The following is a 24,104-nucleotide window of genomic DNA, read 5'->3' on the forward strand; positions in this document are numbered from 1 at the left end:
TTAACCTTTCAAACTGACTCTGATGTTTAAGAAACTGGTTTAGGAAGATTAGTTTAACACATCTTGATGTTACTGTAATTTTATGAATAAGTGGCTTATATTTTACAGTGCAACTTTTGTTCTTTCTTTGAAACAAATAATTTCACATTAGTTTATAGGAAAAGTCTAAATTTGGGAGGAGGGATGTTAGATTTTGTTGCTATTTGGTCTCAAGACTAACATTTCTCTGGCTCCTCAGAAAAAAAATCATGACACAAATGACTATGAAATAAAATAAATAATAGTAACCCTTCCAACACTCCTTCAGCCACGAAGGGGATATATCAAGATATATTTCTGCTACTTTCATATTCACTTACGTACTATTTTTAATCTGAAACATCAACAAAAACACGAGGACACTAGGACCCAGTGGAGGCAGCATCTCTGGTCCTGCTTCTCTCAGCCTCCTGCTCCATCTCTGCGGTCACTGTGTGTGGAGCGGTGGGGGAAAGCAGAGAGAGGGAGAGAGAGAGAGAGAGAGAGAGGGGGTGAGCTGGTGTCTTCTCCGCCAGCATTTGCATCAGCTGCCTTTCAGAGGAAGAATCCCCCGTGCAGTCATCCAGGGAGCAGGAGGTTCAAGGCAGATGAAGGAATGGGAAAAGAGGCTGCTTTGCACCGTGGGAAGTGCCTCGGCGGCGTTCACAAGGTACAGTGATTGATTTCCAGTATGAAGCTCAGCAGTGGGAGCAAAATCATTTCCATCTTCAAAGACAGAAGCAGCAGCAGCAGCAGCAGCAGACGGCTGCATCGGGGAAATATTCGGGTTCAGGTACACAGTGCTCTCTTCCCTACTCTGTTCCCCATCACTGTCTCTGGTTCTCCACATATTCTCCTGCATGCTTCCCCCCTTTTCCATCCCGTTAAACTAAAACAGATACATCTTCATTAACCGTGATGTAAATAGTGAAAGACATCTGAATAATCCGGGCCTTTCCCTCGTTATGTTTATTTTTCAACATTAGTGATTAGTGAGTGGTGAGACCGGACCACGTCAGGTAAGAGGGCTCAGCTGAGCTGGGAGTAGCTCTCTCTCTGTGTGTGTGATATTCAGACGATGCTCTGGGAGGACAGTGAATCAGAGCTCATAACACAGGTTAGGGCTGGATTTCTTTACTCAGATCTGCTGTAGCTTCTGTCCTTGCAGACAGGACACAGAGAACCCCTGAATTTAGCGACACCGCTGACAGACACAATGTAAAACAGGTTTGCGGTCTGTGCAAACGGACCCTGCAAGCTTTAGGACTGAATTCAGTCCCGTTAAGTGTCCACAGCGGCTGACATCCTATTCTGACGAACATGCACTAGGAGAAACATCAGTCCGTTTAGAGCTAGGCGCTGTTCTTGGGCTTCTGTAAATCGGTGACTGCATTTCATTGTTCGAGGTCAAGTTATACAACGGGAGCAGGAGTAGACGTGGTGGAAGGAGGCTGTTCGGTGGCAGGATTAGTTTTGGTGAATTAGCTTGCATTCGTGCATTCAGAGGATGTATGCTTGAAAACTGCACCCATCACTTCCTGCCGTTCAGCCACTGTGGATTTATCTCATCTTCTTTCCACAAAGTTTTCCACAGTGCCTAGGTCGCTTTCAAGAGGATTAGCATCAACATGTCGAACACTAATGCACATATAGCCTATTGGAGTCGGGCTATTCCTGCCTTTGTTGCTACAACGGGGTTAAAAGTCGTTTCACATATAGGGCCTTGCAAAAGGATCCATGTTCCTTGAACTTTTTTTTACATTTGTCAATCCCAGACAATCATATATGTATCTTATAATATGTGTATATTACACTTGTATGTAATAGGCCATCTCAAAGAAGAGCATCGTTGCGAAATGGAAGGAAAATCATTATGCATGGTTTTTCCAAATTCTTTTACTCTGGTGCAACCAAATAAAATCCTGTGCAACCAAGAGCCTCCAGAAGGCCCCTATTGGTGGTAAATAGACTGCATGCAATTTTATCTCAGTTTAAACCCAGCTCTTCTGTGAAGGCCTCAGAGGTTTGTTAGACAACTTCAGTGCACAAACTCCATCATGAAGGCCAAGGATCACAGCAGACGGGTAAGGGACGTAGCTGTGGGGAAGTTTAAGGGTTTGAACACCTCATCGAGAAGTATTCACTTCTTCATCTAAGTCTAAAACATAAAGGTTTGACACGAATGCAAAGCAATCTGCTGGCAGGCTTGGTGAGGGTAGCATAAAAAGTCTGTGGTAACTTTGGATGACCTGGATAGATCCACAGCCGTTGAGGTGCTTGAAGTGATAAAACTTTGCCACATGCTTTTGATGGAAGAAGACATGCACATGAGAGGTTTTGATCACGTGAGACCAAAACGAAACATTTTGGCCGACGTGCAAAAAGCTTTGTGCAACAGATGCTCTCCATCCAATTTGACTGATCCTGAGCTGTGCAAAGAAGAATACGCAAACATTTCTCTCTCTCTCTCGCGGTGTGCAAAACTGATCGTGATATACCCCAAAAGTTTTAAACCTGTAAACTAGAATTGATTCTTTTCAGAATATTTGTGAAAAAAAGTTGAGAATCACGTGTTTTCTGCTACCACCTCACAATTATGCCATACTTTGTGTTGGTCTATTACATAAAATCCTAATAAAAACATTTAGTGGTTTAAGGAGAAAACACATTTGCAAGGCTTAATGGATTTAAGGAGCAAATAATGATTTTAAAACCTTTTTCCTGATAATATACTGCACACTGCAAAAACAAAACTACAAATAAGTAGAATTTCTCTCAAAATTAGTGTCTTTGTCCTTGATTTGAGCATGTAAAGTAAGATGATTTGCCAGTGGAATAAGATTTTTGCACTTGAAATAGGAACAACTCATCTCCATTATCTTATTTAGAGAGCAGTATATGTAATTATCTTATTTTAGGGGTTAAAATGCTCATTCCATTGGCAGAGCATCTTATTTACCTGCTCAAATCAAGGACAAATACACTAATTTCAAGAAGATTTGACTCATTTTTAGTTCTGTTTTTGCAGTGCGGGTGAGGGTGAGGCTCAGTGTTGCAGACGCTTACGTTAAAAAATAGCCTGGGTTGTTGAAATTCGTTTAACAGTTGTATATTTACATCAATTTGATTCAATTGTATCTGCCATTATGTATTTTTTTTATTTACAAATGTTTTAGTCGTTTTCACTTGTCTAGCATGTGCAGTTCAGGTTTCTAGGATTTTAACGTCTTTATTCGTTTTTATTGTTAATTTGTCAGTTTTTCTCCACAGATAGAATAGATTTGTTCATCTCCTCGCCTCCGTGTGTATGTCTAATTTATTAGATTTTTTTTCTTAGATAATATCTAGTTATTATGCATTTTTCCCCTTTTAATTTTTGGACACTAATTGATTGATTCAATATGTAAAAAAAAATAAAACAATTCCTACTTTAAGACTGAGACTCACTCGTTCTCCTTTGTTCCTCCAGTGATATGCTAGCGCTGGATGTGACTGAAGGTGGGAAAGAAGATTTTCTGAACCTTCTGACAATCCCAGCATCGTCGTCTGGACCTGAACATTCGGCCTACTTTTCAAACCTCCTGTTTCCCGACCGCACTCCCTGGCTTTGAAGGATGGGTGATGGGCCTGTGACTGACCCCGCCCACCTACCCCGTCTTACCCTTCGATGGAGCCGACATGGAACTCCTCCCACACGCCTCCGCAGCCCACTTCCAACGTGTCCGCCTCCTCGCTGCCCGAAGGCTGGGCTCTGTCCCAGGCTCTAGCCCTGCTGGCGATGCTGCTCATGGATCTGCTGGCCGTGGTGGGCAACGTGGCTGTCATGGCGGTGATCGCCAAGGCCCCGCAGCTCCACAAGTTTGCCTTCGTCTTCCACCTGTGCGTGGTGGACCTCCTGGCGGCCCTGGTGCTGATGCCGCTCGGCATGCTCTCCAGCCGGGCCTTCTTCGGCGAGGCCCTGTGCCGGAGCTACGTCTTTCTCAGCGTGTGCCTGGTCAGTGCCGCCATTCTCTCCATCTCCGTCATCAACGTGGAGCGCTACTACTACATCATCCACCCCATGCGCTATGAGGTGAAGATGACTGTCGGTCTGGTGGCGTCGGTGCTGGTGGGGATATGGGTCAAAGCCCTGGCCATGTCCGCTCTGCCGCTGCTCGCCTGGCTCCTGCAGGGCGGAAGAACTCCTCTTCTGGAGAGCGGTGGGGTCGGGGGAGGAGGCGGAGGAGCTATCCCTCCTCCCCCGACGGCTCAGGGTCACAGGCGCTGCTCCCTGCACTGGACTGGGGGAGGGTCCAACCGCTTGGCCTTCATGGTCCTGTTCACGCTGGTGTACTTCCTCTGTCCGCTGTTGGTCATTCTGGTCGTCTACTGCAACATGTTCAAAGTGGCCCGGGTGGCCGCCATGCACCACGGCCCGCTCCCCACCTGGATGGACACGCCGCGGCGGCAGCGCTCAGAGTCGCTCAGCAGCAGATCCACCATGGTCACCAGCTCTGGGACGGGGACCGGCACCGACAGAGCCACCCCGCATCGACCCTTCGGGGGAGGAAAGGCGGCGGCCGTGCTGGCGGCTGTAGGCGGGCAGTTCCTCTGCTGCTGGCTGCCCTACTTCACTTTCCACCTGTACTCAGCCCTGGCCGCCAGCCCACCGGCTGCGCTGGCCTCTCTGGAGGAGGTGGTGACCTGGATCGGCTACTTCTGCTTCACCTCCAACCCCTTCTTCTACGGCTGCCTGAACAGGCAGATCCGCGAGGAGCTCGGCAAGCATCTGCCCTGCCTGTTTCGCAGAGCCGGCCTCGAGATGGAGGACAGACTGCCGAGCCGTGACGGGTCCATAGAGGAGAATTTCCTTCAGTTCCTTCAGGGCACCGCCTGCAACCTGGACCCTCAAAACTCTCGCAGCACTTCTAGCCCCAAGGTGGGAGAGGCCTGCTGTCCCGTTGCTCAGTGCCAGCCGACCGAAATAGCACAACCCATTCCCATTGATTTCCGCATCCCTGGACAGATTGCCGAGGAGACGTCGGAGTTTATTGAGATTGAACAGGCGAAAAACAACCACATATATACAGACAATTAGTTCACCTGTTGTTGTCGCTCAAGCCGCCAGCAGAGATGTAAAGGGGTTTCAGGAAATTCTCCCTTTTGTTGTCCCTAGGCTCAACCCGTCAGGTTTTCATCACATGTTTCAGCTTACGGCGACAAACTCAAAAGTGTCAAAGAATGAATGCCAACTGAACCTTTTCACATTCTCTCGTGATACAGCTGCAAAATGTGTGCATTATTTATCTCCGTGGCCGCACAAAGACGTTTGTGAGGCAGCGGGAAAGGGATTTATGATTTTCAAAAGGTTTTACAAATAAAAAATCTGACATGTTAAGTGTATGTATAAATATATATATATATATATATGTCCCTTTAATCTCTTTCTTTACCACCCCAATAAAATCCAGCACAACCTATTGCCTTCAGACATCACGTAATTCAACCTAAATAAATAGAGTCCCGCGGTGTATAATTTTACCTTTGTACCAATCCAGCTTTTCTGGGAAGGCCAGTTAGAGAACAAACAGCATCATTCCCATGTTAAACAACATCTAATGAAGAACCGGCTCAGTCAATCACCCAGAAATGGAAAGAGTATGAGCAGCAGTAAAAAAAATAAACTAACAAGAGATGGCTGTCCACCTAAACCAGGAGTCAGCAAACCTCGTCCATCTCAACAAAATGTGTTTACTGCTCCAAAAGTATCATTGCTCCATCCAATAAATAGCTTGTTTTTATAATGCATACTATAGAAATTTTGTTCAGAACCATAAATTAAATCACAACAAATTGTCTTCAATAGAACATTCAAAGGGGAAATATGGAATGGAAAAGCTGCTTATGCTAGCATTTTTGTAATAATCAGATGTGGCTCTGGAGCCGCAGGTTGCAGACGCCTCTAAACTAACAGGTCAAGCAAATCTACACAAGCAGCCAAGAGGAACATGTAACTCTGGAGGAGGTGCAGCAACCCACAGCTCAGGTGGGACAATCTGTCGACACGACAGCTCTTAGTTGCACACTTAACACGTTGCACTTGACCTTCATGGTGAAGATGAAAAGTAAAAAAAAACACAAACAGATCAAAATTTGCTGTTTGCCAAAGTGGTCCATGTGAGGGACAAAGCAAACATGTGCAGGGCGGTAATCAGGTCAGCAGGGGATAGGGAAGCATGTCACAGTTGATGGGATGATGGATGGAAATGCAGGCTGTAGAGAAAGCAAAACTGTTGGACAAGGTTATTTGCAGCCCCTGTGCTGATTCGTGTACCCCCCCCCCCACCCCCCTTAACTACATTTTAAGAAAGATTTGGACCGCCTGCACAGGTGGCTGAGGCAAATGGAAACGTTTAATTTTTATTTAGGGCAAAATTATCACAGACAGGTTAAAATTTTACAATTGAAAATGTTAGGTGCAACACAAAGTAATATATATATATATTTTTAAATAATCACAGGTTTTATATTCTCTTTACTTTCATAGTTAATAGGGCCACATCTATCCAAGGACCTTTTCTCAAACGCAGACCCTAATTAATTTATTAAAATTGGCTAAATGCAGCAAAAGTTTTCAAATAAACACTGACCTGTTATTGCTAAATCAAAAAAGAATTAAGTTTTTTTTTTTATTAATCGAGCCCAAAATTATTTGCAAAATGTATGACTATCTTTTGATGAGGCAAATGGGAAAACCCCTTTTGATTTTGGATCTCCAATGATTTACACATCCATTTCTGGCTCAATTTCTGACTAATTTGTTTAAGTGATCATGTTTTATACAGCAGGGGGAAGAAATCCAATAATTTTTTGGTTATTTACATTTTTTTTACTACTTTTGTGGTCCTTGAATACCTTTGACTCGACAATTTTGGCCCATATGCCAAGAAGTTTGGACTCCCCTGTGTTAGAGGCTTCAAACCCTTGGGAGTGAGACAGAGGTTCACCTTTCAGAAGCAAAACAACCCTAAAAATTCAGCCGGAGCTAAAATGTAGTCGTTTACATCAAAGTATGTATCGGCATAGTCAACGTCCAGAACTAACCTTTGGATGTCTAAAACTGGACACACCTCAAAAAGGATTGCAGCTGTGCTTATAAAATGTATTGATTTAGGGGAGATGAAAACAAAAGTGTGTCACAACTCAAAACCATGTTTTGTTTCCCTTCCACTTCACAACCTTGGGTCGGTCAGTAAAATGCACTAAATTGGACTGTTGCGTGACAAAAGGCGAAAAGGTTCAAGAGGTAATAATAATTGTGTGAGACAATTCCTTGTGGAACGGAAAATTTCTACACAAGTACTGGATTTGAAGAACTTGCTGCATTTTGGCTTTAAAACTAGCCACTGAGCTCGGCACAATTAAAACACGTTTTTAAATTTTTAAGTATTCAAAGTTATACATTTTGACAACAGTAATTAGTAATGTGATTACATGATGGGAACCCAGTAGGCATCTAAAAGAATCGCATAAAGAACATCACTTTTAACTACAAATTATTAGGGAACCCTTTTGTCATTTCAGGGGACAACTATGTTGTGTTAATATATTTATATAGTCTATAATAGTAATACAAACACCTTTAAATGCACACATTTTGAAGTCTACCTGATCATTTAAAAATCTTTTCATTTTGAAATTGCTAAGTAAATTAGAGAAACACAGCAGTAAAATATAAAAGTTATGATTGGCCATTCAGCTTTTTGCTGTTAAATGACAAAAACAGTCTTTTGGTCTAATTCCTAATGGTACCGATGATACAGTTTTCAAATTTTTTTCTTTACAACAAGCGGCTTATTAATTATCTAAGACAACAGGTGAGATCTAACGCGACTCCGTTTAGATTAAAAGACAACTTATCTTCAGGGTTATTAAACTCTCTGCCACACCACATGTTTACCAGGATTTTTGTGTGTAACTTTTTAAAACAATATTTCCTGAAAGCTCTGCATTACATTCAAACAGGGTTCTGTTTTTTTGCATTAATGTGATTAACTGTGTTATTTTTTTTTTTTTTGTAAGACTGTAAGTTTCTATTGTGTATGCCACTCAGTGAGTGACATTTTTTTATTTTGTGAATCCCAGCTTTTAGCAACGTATCCACAATGAGAAGGACAATGTTTATTGTTTTCTCTTTTGATGAGTAAGCAGAAATCGTTTCTAGGTTTTTAACTCATGGACGTTGGTATTCAAACAGAAAATATGTAAACTTTACTTTGACAACACTTCTCATCAAAGGCTTCAGCTCACCTCCCAGGTAACTCAGTGTAGAAAAAAAAAGCATTTCTTTGATAGTTCAGTCAGGTAAGTTAATGTTGTGAGAACCACAGATAGTCTGCCATTTAAAGGTTTTATTTGGACTTTGGGTGCAGTATTTAAGTTTCTCAACCCGACAATGGGTTGAACTGGTATTTTATAGCAAACTGTTAAGGATTCTTACATGCTGTGGAAACAGGGTTTAAAATACTATTTTCTCAAGGGTGTTGAAGTGACGACGCCAGTCAAGAATCAATAAATTGTTAAGCTTGATACTTTTCATCATGTCTAAATAATCAGCCAAACTGTGAATGATGTGTTATACGGTTTGCTTTTGTTCAGAGATCATTTCTATGCTGTGACAAAAAAAAAAGAAAAAAAAAAAGAATAAGTCCCTCTGTTCTGCAATGATATGAACGTGTTCAGGGGGAAAAAGCCAAACCTTGAGTGGAAGAAAGTGTTGTAATAAAAACTTTCTATGTTTGTAAAACATTTTGGATTCGCTCTCATAATTCTTAACCCTTTTTATGCCACAAACTTTGTAGCGTTACTTTATGGAAAATGAAAAGGACTTCCACGGCAACAGACCTTTTTATTTTATTCGTCATACCTACATGCTTTGGATAATCAAATAAAAGTGCAATGGCAGATAAACACAACTTGATGTAGTTTTAAGGGGAAAAAAGTCAACCAAATGTTTAAAAAGCAATTGCCCTTAAAGCCCATTGTACCAACCTTGGCAGTGCCGACCAATAACAAGCACTTTGGAATACTTTGGCCCAGTTGTTTATGGAGATTATTTTGTTGCAGTATTATTGCAAAAGCCAGGTTTAAAAAATTAAACTTTAAAAGAACTCCTCAAACAAAAGGTTTTGGCAGTAATTTATAAATGTGTATGCAAAGGTTGAATCAACATTTTAGCAGTTTGCTATTTTTTCTGATTTCACTTGTTCACATTTTTTTTTCGATTTGTTTTTTAAAATCAGACTTTATTTTTTTGAATTACATTTTTTCAAAAAAAAAATTCTTGGAGACAGAGTTTTACCAATTGAATTCTTTTGCAGCAATATTGGGATACATCTCTCTCCATATTCGTTTCTGCAGAATTGCTTTAGTTCAGTCATGCCTCAGCATCTCCATTAGATTTCAATGCAGACTTTGTTTTTTCATCAGTTTAAAGGAGAAATTACTGGTATGTTTCTGATCAGTTTCCTGCGACCTCACTCAAGTGCATTCATGCTGCTGGTCATGAACTGATGGCCGTTCTCCTTCAGGATTTTTCTGGTAGAGACCAGAATTAATGGTTATGTTAGTTCCTGAAAGGTTTCCAGGTCCTGAAGCTGTAAATCAGCCCCGGACCAACACAACATCACCACCTTGTTTGACTGTAAGTATGGTGCTCTTTTTAGTAGTGTTGCTGCGATGCCATTTTTTTGGGCCCGATAACGATACCCGATACCTGGCCGATGTCAGATGTAACAAGAAGCACACATTTAAAACAGCTTCACTATGTTCCACAGAGTATTTTTCCTAAAGTCTTGAGGATCTTTAAAATGATTTGTTTTTGACAAATGTAAGATGGGCCTTTGTGTTGCCATAGTCAGCTGCGGTTTTGGCCTTGAAACTTTCACATGGAAGCCATTTTTGCTCAGTCTCCTAAAGTTTAATCATGATCATTGACCTTAACTGAGATCAGTGAGGCCTACAGTGCTTGTGATAATGTTCTGAGTTTATTTGTGACCTCCTGGATGTTTCATCAAGGCGTTTTTAGAATACCTTTGGTTGTCCCCGGCACTCCTGGGAAGGTTCTCCTGTTTCTCAGTGTTTTTTTGTTTTTGTTTTTGTTTTTTACAATTTGTAGACAATAGCTCTCACTGTGATTCCTTAAAGTCACAAAGCTTTTAAAATCACCTTTTAACTGATAGCTGTTAAATACAGCTTTCCTTTTGTTCCTGAAACTTTTTAGATCGCAGATTATTTCTTGCTTTTTGAGATTTTTTTTAGCCTACTTCCTGTTGTCAGATAGGTTCTATTTTAGACATTTCTTGATTGTACAGGTCAAAGTAATCAGACCTGGTTGTGGCTAGTGCAATTAAACTGAGTTTACCAAAAAGCGGGGTTAATCCATTCATGAAGGTGTGTTTGGATAGCTTATTTTCCCTTAATAAATGATATCATCATTAGAAAAAAAGATTTTTAGATGTAAACAGAGTATTGTTGTGTGTTATGAAAAATGTCTTCATGTTATTATTTATGACATTTAAAAGCAACAAAGCAGCAACACATCATAAATCTATGAAAGAGGAGGAAATACTATATTTACATTCTGAACTTGTTTGTGTGTCCCTTAATCTCTGCGCTTCACATAGATATCCTGGATAAAAAGAACGTGGTGGGAGGACTCAGTTCAAACAATTTGACCTTAAGGTAACATTTAAACCTGAAAGGGCAAAGCAGTACTGTGACCTTCATCAGAAAAAAAAAGTGGAGATGCTCGGTCTGATCAAATCCATCGTGCCACTGTCTCGTTTGGAGGATGCTGGTGCGTGACGGGCCTCACACCTCGGTGATGGACCTCAGTCAAACCGCCCCCAGCTTCAGCAGGCTCTGCCATCCCCATGGCAATTTTTACCTAGTGACATTTCTCAGCGTCGTGGTGGGTGGGAGGAGGAGCCTGCTCCATTGGGAACCCAGCAAGACTCACTTTGGTATGACTTCTTAAAATATGCTGCGAAATAACAAAGCGGGAGCGGGCTTTACTTTGTCGTGTTTTCACGATTCGAGGACTGCTTCTGTGAATTTTTGAACTGAAAAAAATCTCTGTGTTTGGGAGCAATATTTTGAATATTTCTGTGTTATTCCTTTAGGAAGAGCTGCCTGTCTGGGGGCTACAGACCTGGAGAAATACTCCAGGAGATAAATAAATGCCCTCCTGTTGATGAGACCTGTGGCACTTGTGATTTTATTTTTTCAATTGTAATGTTGGAGTTTTGTTCTCTTTTAAATAAAATGTTCTAAATTTGACCAGGGGGGCATATAGGTGCCTCTAAATGTGTACATTAGGACAGCTGGAGGTAAACACCATTAGAGGAGCTCTTTTCATGTGGTAATTGCTCCTTTACAATGTAGTAGTGGCAAGTAATGATAAAACTTTCCAACCTTAGCTTAGCCCATGTCAAATTAAACTGTTACAAATCTTATCTGTTGCTTCATAAAAGTCCAAAGGTTTGAGTGAATCCCACTGTTAGCTGAGATGTTGGACTTCAGTCTTGAAATCCCTGAGTCAGCCCTTTTCTTTACAACCCTCCTCCAGGTGAACTTTAATATAATTAGGAGCAGCAAAATCATTATCATGATAAGAAGACATGATAAGAAATTCCTTTATTGTCCCACAGTGGGGAAATCCGGATGTGACAGTGGCAAAAACACAGAGTTACACACAATTAATAGTGATGAAAAAAAAGAAGAAGAACAAGCTTGTCTAATCTAAAGTTAGTTCTAAAGAAACGCCAAGAAGGAAAAGTAAAAAGTAGATACCAGAGTAAATTTTGCACAATTATTCATTAATATGGCATTCTCAAGTAAAAATATGCTGAAATGTTCAAGTTCAACACTAATAAAACAGCTCCAGTTTATTTACAAAGCTTGGGTAATACAATATAATGTGCAATATGCATGAAATACGATGCAAAATAAACAGCATTGTATATATATATATATATATATATATATATATATATATATATATATATATATATATATATATATATATATATATATATGTAATAAATAAATATAGGTAATTTGTGCCCTGAACACATTTTCTAACGCTGCAATGTAAATTTGGTGAGTAGGGAGCTAGCACCTGTTTTACAGTGAGTGTTCCCTGTTTGCTGCTGAGAAAAGTGAGATTAGTTTACATGTTTTGTGTCGGACTGTACTAATGGTAAATGGTCTATACTTGTATAGCGCTTTATGAAGTCTGAGGACCCCAAAGCGCTTTACACTACATTCATTCACACACTGACATTGGTTACCTACATTGTAGACACGGCTGCCTTGGTGCAGACTGACAAAAGCCAGGCTGCCGTACAATTGGCACCACCAGGCCCTCTGACCACTGACAGCAGGCAAAGCAGATGAAGTTTCTATCCCAGACTGAGACGGACAGAGTGGAGGTCCAAGCCTGCAACCCACTGATTACAAGATGAACCCCTAGTTCATCTTGTAATGCTGTCACACTACATTTTATTCGACCCCCAAATCTTGGAGAATTTACTGCATCTTAACTGGTTTGGCCCCAGCAATGAGTTTTTTTTTTTTTTTTAAATGCAATGCACACCCACACACAAAAATAATATTATTACATATGTAACCATGTAATATTTTGGAGAGAAATAAAATTACCCAACAAAGTAAATTACAGAAGCAACACAGAAAAAAAGTTTGCTACTTTTTTAAAATATTCTGCCAACCTCCACGGCTCAGTTTGCGTTATGTGTTTTCGGCTTCATCCCATGACGTTGCCGCCCATATTGATAGTAGAGGTGATTTGTTTTTCAGCATCTGGCACGATGAGAATAAAAAGAATAGACGGCGTTTTTTTTATTTTTATTTTTTTTTAAGTAACTGTCCTCATCTCAACACATCAAACTTATTTTTGTAACTTTTAGACATTTATGTCAGATGTTCTTGTTCATATACATTTGTGTTGCTAAGATTTTTCTTTTTAATATAAGACAACATCTTTAAGGCACGCAGAAGAAACGGTGGTTATTTTCTCATAAAAAGCCAAAAATCAAAGAAATAAATACATTAATTGTTGACATAAACCTGAACAGAAGAGTTTGTGCCCCATCCCGTGATGGCACTAGAATTTTCAATACTAGGCTCACAGTGGGATAAAAGATGCGACAAAGTTTCTATTTTAAAACCCTTTAACGTGTACAAACGAAACAGCGCCCTCTACAGTCACAATACGGTATGTCTGAAGGTTTGGGTGCCTGTCTAGAAATGCGGAAAAAAGGTAATTTTTTTTGTTCCAGTTTAGGGGTGTTTTAATAAGTTGCACTATGATTTACATTAAAAGAAAATTTAATGAATTTTTTAAACGTGTTTTTGACATGCAAAGACGGTGATTAGACCGCGGAAAATCTTACTGATGCCTTTATGTATATATAAAAATGTGTTAAATCAGCATAATGAATTAGCCATTGTTTTGTATTAAATACAATTACTGAGGAAAAATGTATTCACCTCCACCTAAAAAAATGAACGAAATCACTGACTGAATAATGTTACAGAAGTCCATAAATCATGCATATCCGGTGTAATTATTTTTGAAATGCACTATTATCAGAAAAATAAATAAAACTAATCAGATCTAGAAGCATGTGGGGATATTTAAAAATGTCCTCTTGAAATGAGGAAAGAGCTGTCATAGTTTTGTTGTATCGTGCATTTATTGTAGGGTGGACATGTCAGCAGCGTTTTGACAGCAGGCCTCCTTTGACTGTGGTTAGATAAGACCTTATCTGAGTGGACAGGACAGCCTCCTCTGTGTCTCTGGGTGTGTTTAAATCAACCTTTGACCATCTGAGGGACAAACTGGGGCGGCTCCTTTAAAAATACCACTTCAGTCCTCCCTGAAAGGAAGCTGAAGTTCCGTCCAAAAAGAAAAAAAAGAATAAAACCCCAAACAAACAAACCCACGAAGCTGCTGGTCTAAGGTGAAAAATCCTTTCTGGTAACTACTTTTATTAGCTTGTTGGAATTAACGTCAGCGACATTGTTTTTTTTTATGGCTCATTTTTATAATAAATGAGGTAATGCTTCACGTTACAGTTCCCAGGCGTCCGAGTAGTAAAAGTTTATGTATTTTAGGATAATTAAAACAAGTTGCTGTTAAGCTAGCGAATGCGTGGTCAGTGTTAGCTTAATCCAACAGGAGTTTTAGGGAAGTGGTCCTCATAAAGCGGCTCTAGTCAGCTAGCTAGCTGTCAACTATAGCCGGTATATTATTCTGTTACATGCCGTACAAATAAATCACCATCGTCCAAGTTGTGTATTTCTTCTCTGTTTCTCAGGACATTTTCTATTTGTTGTCGGTCCTCCTTCGCCTCCAGCTACCTTCAACAATGTCAGACGGTATGTAAGCGACCACACATCATGTCGGCAATGCGCAATAAACCACACAGCACAGCTTTTTTTTGCTGTAAATCCCTTTATTCAGGGGACGCCATGCTGCATGCCAGAGTTGTTGCGCTTCCTGGCGCAGCCGGGATTCGAACCCGGGTCTCCCGTATCAAAGATGCGGTTCTAGTCCGCTACACTTTAGTCTATACTAATGTTCTGAATGCAGCGTTTGGATTTTGGGATATTTTATGCATGCTTTATCAGGTATAGATTACTTACATATTTATGAGAGGAACCTACAGTCCAGGAAGACGACGGCCATCATGTTAGTCATTAACACATATTTTTCAGATTTTTTTTCTCTTTCATTATCTACAGGACAAAAGTTTAATAAAGTCATAGTTTTTTAGGTTAAAGTGAAATGGCGTTTTCCTTGATTTGCCAAATCACGCCTTGATTTCAACATTTTAACCACTAGTATTTATTTTAATTTTTTTAGAACTTACTGACAAAGGGGTTCCGTATTCAAAAGTCACATTTTGGCACTTTCACTTTCCGTCTGCTCTCTAGAAAACTTAAATCCAGGCTGAACTGAACCGCCATCGACACTGAGTCTTAAGAATCAAGAACCAATGAAGAATCAAGCATTTTGCTGTTATTATGTTACCAAAATTAACATTTTGTGAGCCACCCGTTCAGATTGCATCTGTAAAACACTTATAAGGACAAAAAAAAACAAAACAAAGCAAACGTCCGAAGAGGAGTCCCTCAAAAATATAAAAACACAAGCATCTTTTTTTTTTAAGAAGATATAAACAACCTTGAAAGAAACCATATGTAGCTTGTGGTATTTAAATAAAGTGGCCAATCAAGCGACTAAAACTGTTATTCTTTGGAACTTTTGCAACGATAACATAGGCATCAAAAACTGCTCTTACAAAGATTTGCGTTTGGTCGTCAAAATACTTCATTGCTTATTGGACGAGTCTAGATTTAGAAATGTAGCTTAAGTCTGGAAATTAATGTGATGTGGCATTTAGTTGCTGACCTTCGTTTTCCATGTTTCCACTGATTTTGTTGATTTACTGTCGGTAACCAAGCCTTTGAGGTAAGAAGGCCTACATGCCATCACCCTAATCTTTAGCTCTGATTCAAGTCAGGACTCTGGCACAGCCACTCCGAAATGTTAATGTTACTTACAGTCAGAAGATACATGTTGGTAAAATTAAAAGATTACTTTAACCCTAAATCTGCACTGCAAAAAGGGAGCTAATAGTCAGTGAAATTTTCTTGAAATCCGACAAATTTTTCCTAGATTTGAGGAGCTAATTAAGACTATTTGCCAATGGAATAAGATTTTTGCACTTAAAATAGGAACAATTCATCTCCGTCATCTTATTTCAAGTGCTGTATATCTAATTATTTTATTTTATGGGTAAAAATACTCATTCCATTGACAAATAGTCTTATTTAGCTGCTCAAATCAAGGAAAAATACACTAATTTCAAGATAATTTTACTTACTTTTAGTTCCCTTTTTGCAGTGTGCCCGGGGTTTGTAGGGCCTATAGATGCATATTTCTCAAATACCCTAAACTTCACACGTATTTGACTTGTTGAACTTCTTTGACTTGTTTTTTTAAATGTTATTTGCTATAAAGTCGTAGAAAACAGGCCTAGCTCGGTTACCAGCCAGTAAGGACCGGCCAAAGCAGGAATAACAACACATCAAGGCTATGTCTTAAAAGAAAAACAAAAAAATAAAGCTGCCTTACATTTCGCAAGGTCCAAGAGTTTTCACATTCTCAAATAGCTGTGGGGAGGCAATTTGCAGAAAGAAAGCAAACACATTTTTTTCCCTCTCTCTCTCTCTTTGCTTTTGGCCTCTGTGAACAACGCATTGAATTTCACTGGCTGTGCTCTAGAAGAGTAAAAAAAAAAAAAAATTTCATCAGCATGCAGAGATACACACAGTGGCCTCATTCTTAGCAAAAGGTTGTGTGCTCACAAATCTTGACCAAGCAAAGAGCGAGGAGCTACTGGGTGATGAAACTCTTCTGAGTTCTACCGCCCTATAAATGTGAGTATTTTCTTATTCAATAAAATAAGGTCGTGCTTAGGTGTGTGTTTTCCTTTTTGTGCTTTATACCAAAGTGGGCTTGTGTTGTTGTTGTTGTTTTTGATGGATTTGCTGTTGCTGCTGCACAACATGGTGAGTGTTGTCTCTGAAAACTAGGTCAGATTTGAGAAAAGGCCCGAGACGCCAAAAACATTTGTTTTTGTTTTTTTTAAATCTGGACAACAATATAAGGGATTGCTTCTTCAACCTGTTCAGACAACAAACCTAAAGTTTCTAGCTAGCTGCTCAATCAAGGGGTTAAAATTTCATCTTTCGTTTTTGTTCATAAAAGTCCATTTAGAATCGACTTGAAATAGTTTGTTGGCCGCTCCTTTGCACGTGAACATTGTAGAAAGCTTTTGGGTTCAGTGCCAAATGGATCACACACACGACTGTGTTAGTAAATCCCTGCTTTGTCTGATTTATATTGCGGCTGCAGAGTTTAGATTAAGGAAGTGTCTGAATCTGTGTTTACAGTCTTGTGGCTGTGTGCGGAAAAAGGTTTGAAGTGAGTGTTGCCCTCTATAGATATCACTGCGTCTGCTTACCAGCATCAGGGTACAGCAAAAGCCCTCATTATGAGGATTTCTCCTCATAATTCAGCTGTGAAACCTGCTCCGATGCATAGACAACTAAGAAAAACATGTTCTCCTAGCTGCATTATTTTTCCTACCACTAGGTGGGTATCTCTACCCACGTTTCTTTTAGGCCTGGCCTGCCCCAGATTCTGCAGTTTAATGATGTAATCAAACATTTTTAAGAGCGCAGTAAACCCATCACCGCTGAAAAGTTTACATTCTTAAAGGTCCTCTGCTCGAGTGACACGTTGTTGACTGTCCTGAGAGGATTACAGATAAGACAGTCATAGGCTGTCAGGGGGGGGGATGACAACTTTTTAGTTTGTAGGTCCTGTTGAATTTGTGAAAAACTATGAAAAAATGAGACAATTTTTGCATAGAAATAAATTAATATAATTCTATTAGATGTAATTGGAATAAACATAAAGCCATTTGTGTGGGTTTTTTATGGTGTGCTGTGGTGGGGTCATGTCATTGCAATGAATCGATTTGAAACGTTGTCAGTCAGGGAAGGTTTGTTTCTAAATTTGCCCACCGCTGACATGTGGTTTACTACCCTTTTAGACGGGATATTGTGCTCCTAGAAAGCCATGCGTGTACTGTAACGTGTCACAGGTTGTGTTACTGTCCCTCCCTGTGCGCTGGCTGTCACTATTTATAAAACGGCCCGTCAGGAGGGCCTGTGCTCTGCTGTGTTGCGTGTGTGCGGGTCGGCTGCCCGTCTCCCCTCACAATTTTCCAGCTGGAAAGAGACACAGACCTCACCAGTCAGCCTCCACGCTAAGCCGGTCTCTGAGCTTATCCTCTCTGTTCGGGTTTGTTTTCTTAAGCTTTGTTTTTATCTCCTGCTGTTCATCTCAATCTCCTTTTTTTTTTTTTTTTGTTTCCCCTCCCTCCCCTTGGCTTAAATAGGGGCATTCTTATGATACCTATTGGATCTAACTTCTAAGTTTAGACACGTGGAAAAACTTTTGTCCTCCACTCACCTTGGCTCTGAGCTGCTGGGGTGCAGTTGGTCACCAGGATTGCTGGCTGTCATGCCAGCAGCACACCTTCTTCTGCAATGGCCTCTTCTGTGGTTGGGTTTCACCACGGTGGCTACAGGAAGCTCTTTCCCTGGTTCCTAAGGCAACCAGGGAGGACGGTCCCACGCAAGATCGGGGAAAGCCTCGGGCGGCCTCTCAGTGGGTCTCTGCGCCTCGCGCCCGCTGACCTGCTGCTCACTGAAAGGGGGAGGAGCCAACTTTGCAGTGGAGCCGTCGCCAGACCGGCGTGGAGCCTGCTACTCCGCTGCCCCACCACCAGACAGAGCTCCAGCGTCACAGCAGGTGCTCCCCTCTGCCGGTCAGCCCACGGCCCGGACTTGCTCTTCCCCGGTAGTATCAGGAGCTCAGGCGTTAGGATGTCATCTTCCTCCTCCAGCAGCGACGGACAAGCCAAGGCTAAACCTAAATCCCAGATTCCCAAGAGAGGGAGCAACACCAGCCCCGGTGAGTGTTTATAAAAGGGTGTCTGGGTAGAGAGAGAGAGCAGGAAGTATCAGTGGTTACTCTGGGGTGGAGTCAAGCAGTGACATGCATGTGTTGGTCTAAAGGGATTTATGCTATAGGGTTGAGAAAATGGGTTTTATAGATATTGGATTGGCCTTCATAACTTGGTGTTCGTTGTTGTGTTTCAGGCTGAAACGGTAGTTAAGGTGATTTGGTTTTTTGACGGATGCTGCATCCTTAATATTCAGCGTGCTCTCTCTGCATTGACTGCTGCAGCTCATATAATAATAATAACAATAATACATTATATTTTATAAAACGCTTTTCATGACACTGAAAGACGCAGTACGGTAATAGAGTAAAGTAATCTATTGCAAAGACTCTGAACATGTCTTCATAGGGAATTGAAGACGAACTATCGATTTATCAGCGGTTAAAATAACAGGTAAACCTAGCCTAGCTGAATTTATTTCACAGCCTATTTGTAGTGCACAGTGGATGTTCAAAAACTGTTAGACTTTAGTTTTGTTGTTGGTCAGATGGTTTGTATTTTAATCGCATGAAATAATCTATCAGTATCTGAAATTGTTGCTTGAAATATTGTATATCAACACATTACTTGTTATGGCTTTGAGAAATGGCTTCTAATGTTGGATTAATGGTGTATTATTAAACTGGCCAACTCCTAAATGTTTATATCTATGTAATTTCCTGTTTGGGCTTGGAGGTCAGTCCTGAAAAGGCAAGCTGTACTTCCACTGACATTCAGGATGTACAGATGTTCCTCTCCATGAGTGATATTCTTAAGGACAACAGTGATGGACTCATGAGGCTGTATGTGGGATAAGAAGTCACTATGGCTGATGTCAACAGTCTGTTGACAATATTTTGAAAGGACTTGGTAAAGTCAGATCTTAGTGATAACTTCAGGTGTTTCACATTTATTTCCATTCATTTATTATATGTAGTTTGTCCATTTGGAAAGAAATAATTAGAAATCTCTGCCATATTTTCACATTGAGACTTTTGCCTTTCCTGGAACTTTAATGAATCTTCTGGGCTGCAGATTTAGAACAGTGGGATTAAATATCTGTATGGCAAATCAGAGATTTTTATTGTTTCTTTGATATAAAGACTTCTGCGTAGTCAGATTTATGCCTTATTTACGTTAGAGCTGTTTTTTTTTTAATTTGTAAGATGTATGTTTAAAATTTTGGACAGGTTTCTATTCAGTCAGACATGTTTTAACTCTGCGATGAGTGATAAATAGAGACACTTTCTATATTCTAACTTTGATGTTTTTGTATGCTCGACTCACATTGCCAAACTAAATGTGACATCTTGAATTTAATAGAATAAGAGGACATCGTAACTCCGATTCTACGATTGTCCAATATGCTAAATGGTGTTTTTTGTTTGGTTTTTAGCACAAAGCTTGTCCCTGTGTCTAATTCAGTATACTAAAGATGATTTCTTCAAAGATGTAAATATTAATTTGCCTTAAAGCACGGTGACGCCTTGGCACTGTGCAGATAGACAGTTTGGAGGGTTTGCGACTGCAGTAACTCTCTCTCTCTCTCTCTCTCTCTCTGACAGACATTTTACAATATTTGCTGAGGAAGCCTGTTCTTGGCGCAGTAATAAATAACTTAGAAGTCTCCCCATCCATTGCAGTCGTTTAAGTCCTCTCAATTAGCCGCTCGGCTGGGTCCTGTGCTTCCACCAGCCTGTTTTGATCTCCAGATGTAGGCCACTTCTGTCGGACCACATCAGCCTGCTTGCACTCTGACAACAAATTGCCGCTCTAAACATCCTCTGCCGCCGCTGTTGTGTGAGCAAGATGCGGCTGTAAACAAGTCGTGAACCCCGAGTCGTCGACGTCTGCGTCGTCTTTCTTGTGACGCGTTTGGTTCAGCTGCGTTACATCTTCCCGGCGTCCCGTTAAATAAGCTGATCATCCTAAATCATCCCTAAAGTATATTGTTTTCCAGAGGTTCCCGTTGTCTGCCATGCCATCAGTTTTCTCCTGTTCTGGCTCATCATTAAACACACACGCCCTGTCATTTTAGGTCATGCACATGCAGTACCTTTTTACTTGCTGCTGCTGGTGCCGGCACAAGCTCTCTTACAGCTCTTGGAAACTTTAAGCACCCGTACTTGCACTGAAACACTAATATCCTCTATGCCTGTCCATCTCATGGTGTTTGATATCTGCAGATGACGAACATACGGAGCAACTAGCTAGAGCTGCACCATGCATCCAATCGCAGTCACCATTGCGAGATAAACTTTTGACACATGGCAACATCAACGGACTGCTTGGTTGCGAGATTTGGTTGGATATGACGCTTAAAGTGTCATGCATTCACATGCTGCATGCCAGTAATGTATTTGGCCAGTTAGATGGTCTGTAACTGCACTTTATGCCCACCATATCTGCAGTTTGTGTGGCTGAGATGTTAAATTGACAAAGTTTAGGGAGGGAAGTTGTAGTAATAGAAAAGTAAGAAAAGAGTCACTGAAATGTGGATTAAGTGTAACCATTATTGTCACAGACTTTAGCAATAGTGTCACAATTATTTGTTTTTCTATATATTGTGATGCCTTACACATATTGCTAGCATGTCCTTACCTTCATAGCGTCACAGTTCCTTTTAAGCATGTTCTAGCTGTCGTCGCAGCTGTATTTACACAGCACATTATCGAAGCGTTGCACCAGAGAGCTGCGCAACGAAATAAAACACAAGCGAGGTCGGTGAGGCAAACTTATATCTGTAAGAGTGATCTCGTGAGAAAGATGCCACAAAATACGGAAGTTGATACGAATAAATGAAACAAACGGAGCTGAGAAATTAAAACATTTATTAAAACGTAATGAAATGATAAACTTAGGATCTCTGGTTTCGTTTAAGTCGTAAGCTCAAGGATTCAGGAGGGTGATTATTAGCACCTTTTTAAAGTCTGTAGAAACTGAGCTTCTCTTCTAAGGATCAGTGAAATGTGCCGTGGTTTAGGAGCAGCAGTAGAGAAGGTGCCTTCACTGACCTTTCATCTAAGAACCGGTTCTTTGGCCTCTCTGTTCCCTTCAGTGCAGAATAATATTAAACAGCCTTTTAAATAGGATTTTGCAAGACCATTAATAACTTTAAAATACTCCCCACAAATCCTTAAAATCATCCATTTAACAAACGAGGAGCAGATGAAGGTCAATATTGAAGTTATTCGCTCCCGTTTTTCACGTCCTAGTTGACGAGCACCAGCGTTTTGTGCCAGCTGCAAGCGATGAGCCCACATACATGGAATTACAGGAAATTTATAGAAAGCTCTTGACCAATGTTCATCTGAATTGACTGACTCGTTTTACAATTAAGATCAAACTTGAAAGTGTTTTAACGAATCTAATCAATCTGTGGTTGAATTGTATTGGCAGGAATTTGATTATTTTGTTTTGTTTAACAGGAAATAAATTAGACTTAGACAGCTTTATTAGTCATTTTGTATGCACGGAGTGCGTACAGAACGAAATTTCGTTTGCATACAGCTTGAAAATGACAGTAAATGACAGTAAATTACAGGATAAAGTGCAGCAGTGATTTAACAGTAAACGATTGAAATGTAAACAATGCAGGAGAAAGAGACAGTGTGCGATCACAGTGCTCAGGTGAGTATTTTTAAAAACCATTTGTATGTGCAGAAATTATTGTGCAAAGGGCATTTGTGCAAGAATGCATTGGACCTCTTTTCCTTGTAAAGTGGCTTAAGATTACATTTGTTGTGCAGTGGCGCTATAGAAATAAACTGAATTGATTTGAAAAGAGATAAAAGCATGAATAACTCCAAGTCCTCAGGATTATCTTGGTGAGAGGTTGTGCCTAAAAGAAGCTACTCTTGACAGTCGTGCGTATTATACCAAATGTATTTATAAAAAAAAGAATGGCTGCTCCTGTCTTGTTGTGAACCATTTCCGTCCAGCCCTGTGGTGAAATACAGAGAAGTTTAGTAACTGAGACAGAAAAATGTTGCCATAAAGTTTTCTGAGCATTTTACTGACTGATTTCCTGCTTATCTAAAAGGTTGATTTCTTATCGACCAACACACTGGTGGACAAATTCTGCTTTCTTGTAATTTATTAAGAAAGTCCTGATGTAGCAGAATAACTGCTCATGGGAAGTACACATGTTGATGGAAAATTGTGGAAAATGTATAAACATTTCTCAGGATTTATTGAGTTCCTTCGCTTTTGACCACTAGAGGGAGACTTCTGGGGTGAAAGTGTTGTATTGTCAGCTCATCAGCCTTAAACAAGTAGCTGGGGGTCAGCGTGTCAACTCTCCGCCCGTCCTGCAGTCAGAAATGAGCGACGACCGAATCGTTCTGCGTTCGGGTGGAAAATTCCAGAGCTTTCTTCTGCTAATAATAGCTCAGTTGCTTAATATGTAACATGTCCGTCCTGGAAAAGGGATTTTGTAGAGCTGGGAACCAAGGCCGTAAAGTCTGTCTCACTGCCGACAGGTGGGCTTTTAGTTGCTGAGCGCCGGCGGATAGCCCAGCACTAACACAGTATTCTCTCAAAGCAAACAAAAGCGCTGTGCACACAAACTCCCAGCGGGCAGACTCAACATCAGGAACATCTGCTGTTCTTACTTACTGGGGTGATTTGCAGGACGAACAAGAGCGCCGCAGGGTTATGGCAGGTTGTATTTCACTGGTTAGGTACAGTTAAGTACTCTGCTTTGGTCCTGTCTCTTCTCCCAGCGTTGATCCCATCAGAGGTCCTCTTTCATTTAATCCACCTCATTTGATTAGAGAGGAACCAGCGTCAGCTGATGTTTGGTCTCTGGCTGACTTTTTATTAGCTTCTGACTTCACCAAGTCTGTTGTCTACCACAGTCATCTCAGTGATCTCTGTGGCCACACTGTCTTTATATGCAAGTTAACACAAATATGAAAACACAAGGAAACATCTGCAAGTCGGTCATGCAGGTGAATTTCAGCTGGATGTGTAGAAATTTCTCCAGACAGCTGGCCAATTAATCAGGTCGTAGCCTCCTGTGACGGCCGTTTCTTGGCTAGTCTTAGAGCTTCACTTCCTCTAAAGACAAGCTATTCCCTATTTTTCAGACATTATAAACAAGGACGTTTTTGTATATTAATAAAAACAATACACTAAACTGAGAATATGCTTTAGAAAGTACAAACCTTCAAGATAAAGTAGCATTAATCAGAGTTGGCTTTCAGGCCTAGATGTTTAGCCCTAGTTGTAGCCTTTTTCTGTGCTGGTCAGTTCATTTCCTTGCTTCTTTGTGCATTTAATAAATAATAATAATAATAATAATAATAATAATAATAATAATAATAATAATAATAATAATAATAATAATAATAATAATAATAATAATAATAATAATAATAATAATAATAATAATAACTTTATTTATAAAGTGTTTTCATACAAAGGGCTGGATGATTA

General features: G+C 40.4%; 3 protein-coding genes across 8 annotated transcripts in view; 2 read left to right on the forward strand and 1 right to left on the reverse strand.

The window, feature by feature from the left end:
- LOC105927110 (amphoterin-induced protein 1) overlaps positions 1–18,298 on the reverse strand; it is a 55,920-nt gene extending 37,622 nt beyond the window's left edge. Inside the window, exon 1 of the mRNA XM_021317098.2 lies at positions 18,131–18,298. The gene's annotated coding sequence lies outside the window, so the exon portion shown is untranslated. The remainder of the gene's footprint in view (positions 1–18,130) is intronic.
- Positions 511–6,133, forward strand: LOC105927112 (G-protein coupled receptor 61). Of its 2 annotated transcripts, none has more exons than XM_012863715.3 (2): positions 511–811; positions 3,488–6,133. In XM_012863715.3, the coding sequence occupies exon 2, from the start codon at positions 3,686–3,688 to the stop codon at positions 5,093–5,095; it is 1,410 nt and encodes a 469-aa protein (XP_012719169.2). In that variant the 5' UTR covers positions 511–811; positions 3,488–3,685; the 3' UTR covers positions 5,096–6,133. The 2 variants fall into 2 exon arrangements, with proteins under 2 accessions (XP_012719169.2, XP_036007165.1); XM_036151272.1 differs by having other exon boundaries at positions 511–688.
- LOC105927134 (AMP deaminase 2) overlaps positions 13,911–24,104 on the forward strand; it is a 39,012-nt gene continuing 28,818 nt past the window's right edge. For 2 of the 5 annotated variants that reach the window (XM_036151263.1, XM_036151265.1), the window contains exon 1: positions 17,828–18,634. In XM_036151263.1, the coding sequence (XP_036007156.1) occupies positions 18,208–18,634 (427 nt within the window). In that variant the 5' untranslated portion in view covers positions 17,828–18,207. Of the gene's footprint in view, positions 14,060–14,399; positions 14,461–16,436; positions 16,528–17,827; positions 18,635–24,104 lie in introns of those variants that run through there. The other 3 variants (XM_036151267.1, XM_036151266.1, XM_036151269.1) reach the window with 3 other exon arrangements.

Source organism: Fundulus heteroclitus, chromosome 20 (assembly GCF_011125445.2).
Source record: "Fundulus heteroclitus isolate FHET01 chromosome 20, MU-UCD_Fhet_4.1, whole genome shotgun sequence".
NCBI lineage: Eukaryota > Metazoa > Chordata > Actinopteri > Cyprinodontiformes > Fundulidae > Fundulus > Fundulus heteroclitus.